The 9,538-nt window shown below is 42.8% G+C and overlaps 3 protein-coding genes across 3 annotated transcripts; 2 read left to right on the forward strand and 1 right to left on the reverse strand.

Moving 5' to 3' along the window:
• Nucleotides 1-513: 513 nt before the first annotated feature.
• On the forward strand, nt 514-1,030 carry LOC137948675 (subtilisin-like protease SBT2.5). Its single transcript, XM_068794837.1, has 3 exons — nt 514-590; nt 727-874; nt 968-1,030. Exons 1-3 carry the CDS (start codon nt 514-516, stop codon nt 1,028-1,030), a joined length of 288 nt encoding a protein of 95 aa, XP_068650938.1.
• Nucleotides 1,031-3,279: 2,249 nt separating this feature from the next.
• LOC137942698 (uncharacterized) lies at nt 3,280-6,009 on the forward strand. Its single transcript, XM_068788434.1, has 6 exons — nt 3,280-3,568; nt 4,251-4,312; nt 4,529-4,664; nt 5,167-5,239; nt 5,436-5,501; nt 5,577-6,009. The coding sequence occupies exons 1-6, from the start codon at nt 3,339-3,341 to the stop codon at nt 5,814-5,816; spliced, it is 807 nt and encodes a 268-aa protein (XP_068644535.1). The 5' UTR covers nt 3,280-3,338; the 3' UTR covers nt 5,817-6,009.
• On the reverse strand, nt 5,928-8,011 carry LOC137942688 (uncharacterized). Its single transcript, XM_068788424.1, has 3 exons — nt 7,059-8,011; nt 6,555-6,803; nt 5,928-6,428 (listed from the first exon to the last, which is right to left on the reverse strand). Exons 1-3 carry the CDS (start codon nt 7,419-7,421, stop codon nt 6,174-6,176), a joined length of 867 nt encoding a protein of 288 aa, XP_068644525.1. The 5' UTR covers nt 7,422-8,011; the 3' UTR covers nt 5,928-6,173.
• Nucleotides 8,012-9,538: the final 1,527 nt, after the last annotated feature.

Genomic DNA, 9,538 nt, shown 5'->3' on the forward strand with positions numbered 1-9,538 from the left:
GAGCTCTCTGATATCATCCATCGAGGCCGCAGCAGAGTGGTCAAGTACGGAGGATGCACTGGATAAGGGGCAGGGCAGAAATCGAATCAGCAAGTAACCCTGGAAATCGGAAATCGATCGTCTTGATCCTGACACATTCGTGTCCATTTTCTACAGAGACCGGGATAGGCGAAATCGACCACGTGCAGGTTGCAGCGAACGAACGTGGACCCACACTGAAGGAGAGAGAAGAGGGCCCGTTGGAACGTTTCTGAGTGACTGCATTTCAACCAGACGCACGTTCGATGAAATAAATTTGAAACCAAAACAAGGTTGAGAAGCCATGCATCTGTTAGTCCGAAAAAGAAATGGAGGGTAATGCCTTGACTTTATCTCTGTTTCACTTTCACGCACATATATGCTACATATCAAACTATATTAAACTGCGACGCCAGGCGAGGCCTTCTCAAAACTCTTTCAATAAGAACAAGGAAGAAGAGGAAGAGAAGGAAGGAGAAGAGGAAGAGAAGAGCGATGGGTAGCAAAGAACCTGAACTGTATTTCGTTTTCATGAACTTCGATCCTGAATATGATCGCCTTCGAGCAGATCGGTTTGTTCTGTAAACCTGATTATGCAGGCTTCTTTTTTTTCTTTTTCTTTTTGTATGAGTGTGTGTGTGTGTTATTCGGGTTTTCTGTTTTTCCCCTAGAGAAGTATAATGTAGGTTATCCTGGTGTGTATGACAGAAGCAGGCAAGGAGCACACGAGCTGGATCTGTACCTGAGCAACAAGCACAACAAGCTGCTCGCTACTGTGCTTCAGCCGGAGACTTACAAGAAGAGATTTTCTTGGGTTATAGTTGATGGGTTTGCTGTAGAAATTACAGACGATCAGGTAATACCCTTAGCTTTTGGAAGTATCGCTGGTTTGTGTCCTCGCATTGTCAAATTAATCACTAATGCTTATACTGTCTCTGTTTCAAAGCAGGCTGAGACGCTTAGATCTGTGAAGGGAGTCAGAGTCGTCGAGAAGAACCAAGAAATTCGCTGATGCTAACAGATGAAATCCATGTAGAAAAATGTCTGATATTTAGTAGCACCGAGATTGTTAAAGAGTTCAAGCAATGTTGTCAGCTCTTACATTGTTCTGTGTTTGGACTCTGAAGAAGGATCATATGACCATTAACAGCCAGCTTTGTTCGTTTTTCGTTTCTATTGCATTCTGCTAATTTCTTTGCTTCCAAGTGTCCAAGTTCTGTCGCATGAGGCTCAGATGATTATGTTACCAGTGTTTCTTTCATGGGTCTGCTCTTCCATTTACTCTCCGACTCAAAAGAACTCAATATATATTCTTACTCTCTTCTCTCTCCTCTCTCTTTCTCTCTGAAACACATATGGGAATGTAAGGAGAAGTCAAGGAAGCTACAATCCGTTCCAGAAAACGCGTATCGAAGTCCAGAAAGCACCATTCATGGGGGCAGGGAGAGGTTAATAGTCAATGAGGCTTGTATGGGCTCGACCTCTCACACACATTGGGATGTTAAAAGTAAACAAAATCAAGAGTAACTTAAACAGATTCTTTCTGAGGATGCTACAGAAAGTCAAAGCTTCTCCCCTTCTCTCCCTTCACGAGAGAGCTTGAATGGCATCATGGCTCTTGAGGTCCAGTAGTAGCCCCTAAGAAAATTATGAAGTGAAATGGATATCATCTGAACGGGATTTTTCAGTCTTCTGCAGCGTGTACGTGGTAGTGTGGATCGATTCTAGTTGGTTTTCGATGAGGACATGAATGATTTGACCGGATAACTTTCATGGAACTTCTTTTACTCTTTCAACTTGTTCCTACAATAAAAAGAAAGAGGAATGATGCCTGTTCTATTTGTTTTTCTCGCATGTGCCTCTGCTGGGATAATTTGACTCGTGACATCTTCCCTTGTTTCCTTTCTGTCTGAGCTATTTGCTGTGGGTGATCTCTCTAACATGAACAGACACCGATCTCATGATGTATCCTTATGGGCATCAATTATTAGACAATCTCTCCATTGAAGATCATGTAACACTATCGATTTACTGATACTTTCCGAGGTAAAATAATCGCGACTCCATCGTTTAGATATAAACGATTTTGTGGACTGAAAAAGACGAAAACTCACAACGATGGGTTTTTGTTCAGTTTAATAGTCTATCCGGCGGAGTCTCTTCCAGACCCTACAGTTGTGGAGTTGAGACTTGAGAGAAGTTCACAACTGGCACTGTCCACTCTCCTCAAGAACCTCAAACATGCCAAATGAGAGGGGTTATGTTGAAAGCCCTTGAGGGAGAGTGAGTAGTGGCTGCCCCGGTAGGTGTAGACACTTGAGAGATTCCTGCAAGATCAGTTTTGATCACTCGCCTCAAGGCCTTCAACACAGGTCCAGAGGTTAATTACCTCCCGTGTTGGTCGTGCAGAAGCCCTTGAGGGAGTGACCAACGACAACCTTGTAAACAATTTGAGACATGCACATTAGCAGTTCTCACTCCTCACGAGCTTGCTGGACAATGAGAGAAGGAAGGCTGACTCTTTTATAGACAAACGAAGAGGAAAGTCAAACTCAGTTTGGAGGGGATGCTTCCATATTTTGACGCAGACTCTAGTGGCAGAAAGTGATCCTGATAATCGCAAAAAGGAAGGCCAAATAGATCGAAATGGACAGAGGGATCGACCCTTGACGCCTCCGCAAGGGCATTCCACCCTCTTTTAGAATAAAGCTGGATTAGATTCGGTAGTTTCCATTCTGTTCAAGGCTCAGTGAACGCTCGGAGAAGATCAAGTATTCCCTTTGACATTCTTCCATTAATCCCTCCTGCCCACTGATCTCTGAAGAGCGCAAATTGAGCTCGAGTCGTCTCTCAAAATCCTGTGGGAACCCAATTGCCGGTGTTCCTTCTTGTCATGTTCGATCCAAGAAGAAATCTCGCTATCCTCGGTACTGCGGGGCATACCTGTACCAGAGACTCACCTCAGAAGATCTGGAAAGCGAACCGACTTGCGACTTGCGACTTGCGACTTGCCAGTGAAGAATATTTTCAGGGATTAGAAATTTACCCGGAAAAATAGAACAAAAATAAAATGGTACAGCGGTAGCGCGGCTATCTCTATCCACTCGACAAGTGGATAGAGATAGACGAGTCAGATCGGATAATTTAAAGACAGACTCGAACTGACTCGGTCATATGAGATACTCGGATTAAAGCAAACTCATAGGCAGGTTTTAGCTTGGTATTTTGGAGTTAAGATATACTCATGGTAGTGTTTTTAGGGGGTTAGTGCACGACGGTTCCACCTGTCGAAACCGAGCATTTGGCGCCAATTCTTCTGAATGAGATACGGGAGATCGTCTTCTCAGAATTTCGAGTTTCGAGTATCGATTTCTAAGGGTTCTTGTCAGTACAGTTTCTGGAGTTCTTTAACATCCATGGCTTCGCCCCCTCCCCTTAAACGTCTACGGAAGGACCAAAGCGAACATCATTTGACTCCGGTGAGAAGCTCGCCACTGGTTGTGTTCGCCCATGGAGCCGGGGCTCCGTCCTCCTCCGAATGGATGATCAGGCGAATCATCTTTTTCCTTTTTTTTTCCTGCATCTCCTATCATATCTTGAATATTTGGTTTTGATTACTAGTGGCTTTTTATTTTCCTTGAACAGGTACCTTGTGCAATTTTTTGTTTTCTGTTGTAGATTTAGGGTTAAATTATTAGTTACTTGGTTTATCAGCCATGGCTTCTATCTCATGAATTGCTCACCCATTCACTAGATGAAGGGCGAGGGGTGGTTTGAGGGAGTTCGTTTCCTTTCATTTTCTTGATTGCTTTGAAAAGTAATTGAAACTTTCTTTTTCATATAACAATCCTGAATCGATTTTGCTTGTGGTTAAAATATTTGAAACGGGAACGAGAAATATGACTGCAGATAGAAAGAAATGCAGGTTGGGGGTGGGGTTTGTTGGGGTTAATTGGACGCTCTGAGGTTTTTACTTTCGCTATGTGAAACTATTTCTCCCGGGTAATCGCATAAAAAAGGTTGTTCTTTTGGCTATGAGAAACTATCTCTTTTCTCGAGTTTTGGATTCTCTCATGAAATCTTCACCCGTTCACAAGATGAAGTGCGAGAGGTGGTTTGAGGGAGTTCGTTTTCCTTTCATTTCCTGGATTGCTTTGAAAACTAATTGAAGCTTTCTTTTCTGTTTAATAACCCTGAATCGGTTTTGCTTGTCATTAAATATCTGAATGCAGATGGAAAGAAATGCTTGGGAAGGCGTTGCACGCGGTTGAGGTTGTTACCTTTGATTATCCCTGTGAGTTTGTTTCCCTTTCTGTTTTCCACTTTGCAGTTTCCTGTAATTGTTCCATATCGAGAGATTTGGTTCAAGAATGATATCTATTAAACTAGATGGATCCAGTTTCTGATAGATACAAAGTTTTGTGATCTTATTACTCCATGAAATTGAACTATTAGCTGAATTTGTGGCTTTTAGAAAGCTGGAGGACTAATTCTATTGACACCTTGCCAGACATGTCCGTTGGGAAACGACGACCTCCCCCTAAGGCGGACAAATTAGTGGAGTATCATTCAGATGTTGTTAAAAAGGCTATTGAGGAACATCCTGGTCAGCCACTCATTTTGGCCGGGAAGTCTATGGGCTCAAGGTAATTCTCGTTGGGAACATTTAGACCAAAACTGTTAATGAATAGTCCCTTATAGATTAGTGAGTAGAAATATCTTCAGTTTATTAGTAGGAAAAGAGATTTCTTAAGTTGGTTAATTATTTTGGGATGAACCTTGGACCCAACTTCATATGGTATCAGATTAGGTATTCATATGTGGGTTCTATCCAAATTATCCACATATAAAGTTACAAAAGAGAGATTACACATGAGAAAGTGTTAAAGAATAGTCCTATATGGATTAGTGAGTAGAAAAATCTTTGAGTTTCGGAAAAAGACTTCCTAAGTTAGCTAGTTATTTTGGGATAGGCCTTGGACTTAACTTCACAAAAACTTTTGCCTTAATATATACAGTAAATTTTTACTGGTAATTGAGGGAAGAATCTATTCATATACCAATCTGTTATCTGATTTTAAAGATTTCTTTTTCTTCCTGTGATCTCTTGGGTCCATTTTTTTGCGTCTTTTGCTGTAACCTCTGCAGAGTCAGCTGCATGGTTGCTAATTCTGGAGATTTTGATGTTGCCGCTGTTGTTTGTTTGGGGTACCCATTGAAGGTAAACCTTTTCTTCCAACTCATTCATTCGCATATCTAATTCCATAATTCAGCATATCAACTTCTCAGAGTTGAGCGTTTAAATTGAAGAAGGTTTAGAATTTGACTTCCAATTCACCTAATTTGATCTAGCTTAAGCTTGCAGTTGAGTTACAACTAATAATTCGTTCGTTTTATGTGACCACTCGTCCATTTAGAGCCCAGGTGGAGGAGTTCGAGATGAGATCTTACTCGAACTTTCAGTCCCTGTTATGTTTGTACAGGTACTGAGATATCACTATTTGGATGTAGGGAATCCATGTTTCCGTTCCTAACACAGGGCATTTGATTCATATAAGGGTAGCAAAGATGCGCTTTGCCCGCTAGAAAAGCTCTCAGGTGTGCGCAAGAAGATGAAATCCGTCAATGAATTGCATGTCATTGATGGAGGTGATCACTCTTTCAAGCTTGGCAAAAAATTCCTGCAATCGCATGGATTGGGCCAGGACGAAACAGAAGAAAATGCTGTCACAGCTGTTGCAGAATTCGTTGCCAGAAAAGCAGCCCTTGGCTTCAACGTAATTGATAAATTTTGCTGAATCATTCAGTTCTGTGTATACTCACAAATATTTATGCCTTCTCTGTCTTTTACTAGGGTGGTTAGATCACCATCAACAGTTGTTCAGTTGGTCGTGAATGAACTTGTAACTTCTCTGTTTGCCTATTGAAAGCCAAGTTCTCATCAACTTTAAACTTGAGAAGATTGTTGATAGTCTAGCGTTTCTGGAGTTGAACAGGGGGGATCACTAACCTAAAGTTTTGTAAATCGTGTATTCAATAATATCAGAAGAAATCAAATTTAACCAGTTTCAGAGGTCTCTCAGTACGATACAAAAACAGAAAGCGACTGTATTCTGCATTAGGGATTTTCACCCACCAAGTTGGTTCGTCAACCCTCAGGGTTGAGATAGAAGGACATCTTTGTAAGGGGTGGGCTCTTCAGCCTGTATCCTTCTCCGTCGTTGGTCTTCTAGGATCAATGGAACTTGTCCCTCCCTTGCTCTGCTCAGCCATTCTTGGGCTCTGCCTCGTAGCTTCTCAAGCCTGCTTCCATCCATTTGTTGCATCTTAAACACTTTGGTCACATTTATGAATCCCCCAATGAAGAACAAGAGGCTTCCAGAGATCCCCAGCCAAACCCAGGTCTTGCTCTGCGTAGAACATTTCAGATGAGTCACCTCATCATGACATCAAATGAAGCAAAGTGCTAAAGCAGTTCACATAACAAAGATAATGAATTTGAAATTGCACACATTGGTCGGCAGGAAAGTATTTACCAGCAACTTTAAACCTTGCTGGGTTAATCCGAAATGGCCGTGGGTATTAAGAATCCCGCCGAGCAAGAATAACAAACTTCCCAGAAGAAAAGGGATCTGGACACCCTTTTGGAGAATCTGGACATGGCCGTCTGCCCTCTCATAATACTGGCACAAATCATGTACAGAACCAAGCATCCATAAAGCTGGCCCTGCAATCAGCAAATTCAAAGCATGCTGCTCGAACCCAAAATCGTGGTGTTTCTCCTCCTGCAATTTCCCCAAGAGGCAAATCACTTTAACTAGTGAAAATCGAAAGGTCTCGCAGACTTCAGATGCGGAAATGGCCGTCGAAAGGGATGTTAATGGCCAATCACAAGAAGCGAAGTTACTTGCAGCTTAAAAGGGCAAAATGTTTCATTTTAAATCATAAAACCAACATAAAAGAGAATATAAATTGTTGTTTGCTTTTAAGCGGTACAGTTATCGTCACTGTTGGTAAAGTTTTGTGGGGAACAGAGGTACCTGAACAAGCAGCAAGCCTATGCCTAAGAAGATGAGAATAGATCCCAGTGCGTGCACGCAGGGAACTGCAAATTCAACGAGTGCAAGCTGCAGATCATACTTCATAAGCGACCAGCGATAGTCGATCCCAGCCACGTGAGCCGTGAGGTCGTGAAGGTTTACGACAGTGGTGACACCTAGTGCTATGAGGATGACAACAAGGCCGGATTTGGAGTCCCCGGCATCAGAGAACTGCGCAGCGAGTCCTCCAATAAGGAGAACCGTCGCAAACAGGTACAGACCGGCGTTTGTGTACTCCCACCGGTTCCGCACCCGCCGGGGACCGTACATTCGGCTCTCTCGCGCTGTTGCAAGCTTCACCATCGATAATTAGGACCCAAGATTCTCAATCCGGCCGGCGACCCGTCAAGAATCGATGGTATCTGCAAATCTGAAAAAAAAAAAGAAAAACAAAAAACAGATGAACAGATTTCGATCGGTGGGGATTTTCGTGGCGTTGCAGGAAAGTCTCCTCTCTCGAGACAGTGGAACGGTTTGGCGAGGAAAGAGAAAGAAGGCAAAGATAAACGTGGGAAATCGGTTACGATCAAATACGTGTCTCCCTGCATGAGCTACCGTGAAATATTAATTTAACACTTTTTTCGTTTTGTATATCTCGATTTTGTTAAGATCAGACATTTCAGGATTAGATTGTCGGATTGGCTCCAGAGACAAGGTTTGTTGAATAGGCCAGTGCAGTCGCCTGTCTCGGTTGACTACTTCCCAGTTCCAACTACCAGCCTTGGTGGAATTCACCGACTCTGTCAAGTTTTCCGGAAAAGAAGATAGAGCACGAAGGGGAGGAAGTGTGGCTACTGATGCACCGATAGAACGGCAGAATTTGGATCAATCTGATGCTTCTGCACAATCATCAGAATAAAGCGAAGGTTTCACCTCCAACCACTGATCCTGACCCAATCTAGAATTCTAATAACTCAAGAGAAGCGCAGTTGCTTACAGAAATTAAAAGCTTGAAAGGACAAGGGAGAAGGTCAAATAAAGGGAAGCTCCAGGATTCCTTTGCTAAAAAAGAAACTATTCAAGACGGGCTGAAACCTATAGGTGGAGAGATCTGGAAGGAGTAAGAAAGGAGCAGTCAGTTGTCAGGGCAAAAATTAAGCAACCAGAGGCTCAAATAAAGGCCATCCAATCAGAGATCAACGAGTTGCAGACTGATAGCTGAAGAGAGAAAAGGCTAAAGCCAACTCCCATTTCTTTGTTTCTCCATGTCAGGAGCAAAGACGATTTTTTTCTTTTCAGACTCAGGAACCATGTTACTTCAATTGCCTATAACAACCAAAACGCAAGATCATGTTTGTCAATGTGATATCTAACGGGCTGCATAAAGAAATACAAATCTTCTTCAAGTAAAATGATCATTATAATCATCTCTTAATTTACCACAAATGATATATTATAGCAGATGCCGCCATTGATGTGAAACTAATTGGTGGGAGGCATTTAATCATCATCGTCGCCTTTCCGTGGCCATAGACCCTTCTGCTGCAACTTGGCTTTGACGGACATGAGCAAACCTCTGAGCCCCTCTTCTGATCTGTAGACTCCGGACCTGAACTCAACTTCTGGTGTGTAAGCTCGAGCTTCTGCTCTTTGGGTCCTCCACCAGCTGGACGGAGACCCTCGTATTCGTTCCTGCGGGCCGGCATCGGTGTCTCCTCGGCTGCATGGAATCGCACGGCAACTACACTGTAGATGAAGTGAGAGGATAGTCTAAAACCTTTTCGATCGCCTGAAACTTCCACTAGCATTATATTATTTCTGCTTTATATCTTTTGGGAGTGGGAATTGGGACAAACATCCACCGGATTTGATTCTGTCCTAAAGTCGTCAAAATTATAATTCCCTCTTGCAGTATTATCGTTTTTTAATCCAATCTTTTGGAAAAAGCAGATGGAGTGGGAATGTCTTGCATCGGCTCTCACCCACTTACTTTTAAGGTAGTAAAAGATATTAGTGCAAGTGGCCATCAAAGACAATCAGTCATTGGAGATCTTTATCTCCTAAATCTAAGAGAAGATAATTCTTGATTAATTTCAGCTGTTAGTGGTGGATGAAAAAATAGTTTGGTAGGGGAGCTTGGGTTTCACAACGATGGAATCTTGCAGACGTGAACAGAATCTGATCTGGTGCACAGTTGTCCCAATCCCAAAAGATGCAAAGCAGAAACGATACTGCTAGTGAGAGCTAGCTGTTTCTCCCTACCTGCATTTATATCATCCTCCGTGCTCCATCTGCTTTCGGCAAGCCGTTCCGGAGGTGAAAGACCAAGAGTTTGTAGTTGCCATGGCATCCAAGGCCTGCAGGAACGAACACAGAGATCGCCGAGGAAGCAAAGAGGAGCCGCAGCAAAATACCAAGCTTACGGATCAAAATGGGCGTGGAGGTAGTCTCATATCCATCAAAGCCAAATGGAATCAGAT

This window comes from Aristolochia californica, unplaced genomic scaffold (genome assembly GCF_029961685.1).
Source record: "Aristolochia californica isolate CCGP_79_NKW_82.1479 unplaced genomic scaffold, dmAriCali1.0.hap1 SCAF_1, whole genome shotgun sequence".
Classification (NCBI taxonomy): Eukaryota; Viridiplantae; Streptophyta; class Magnoliopsida; order Piperales; family Aristolochiaceae; genus Aristolochia; species Aristolochia californica.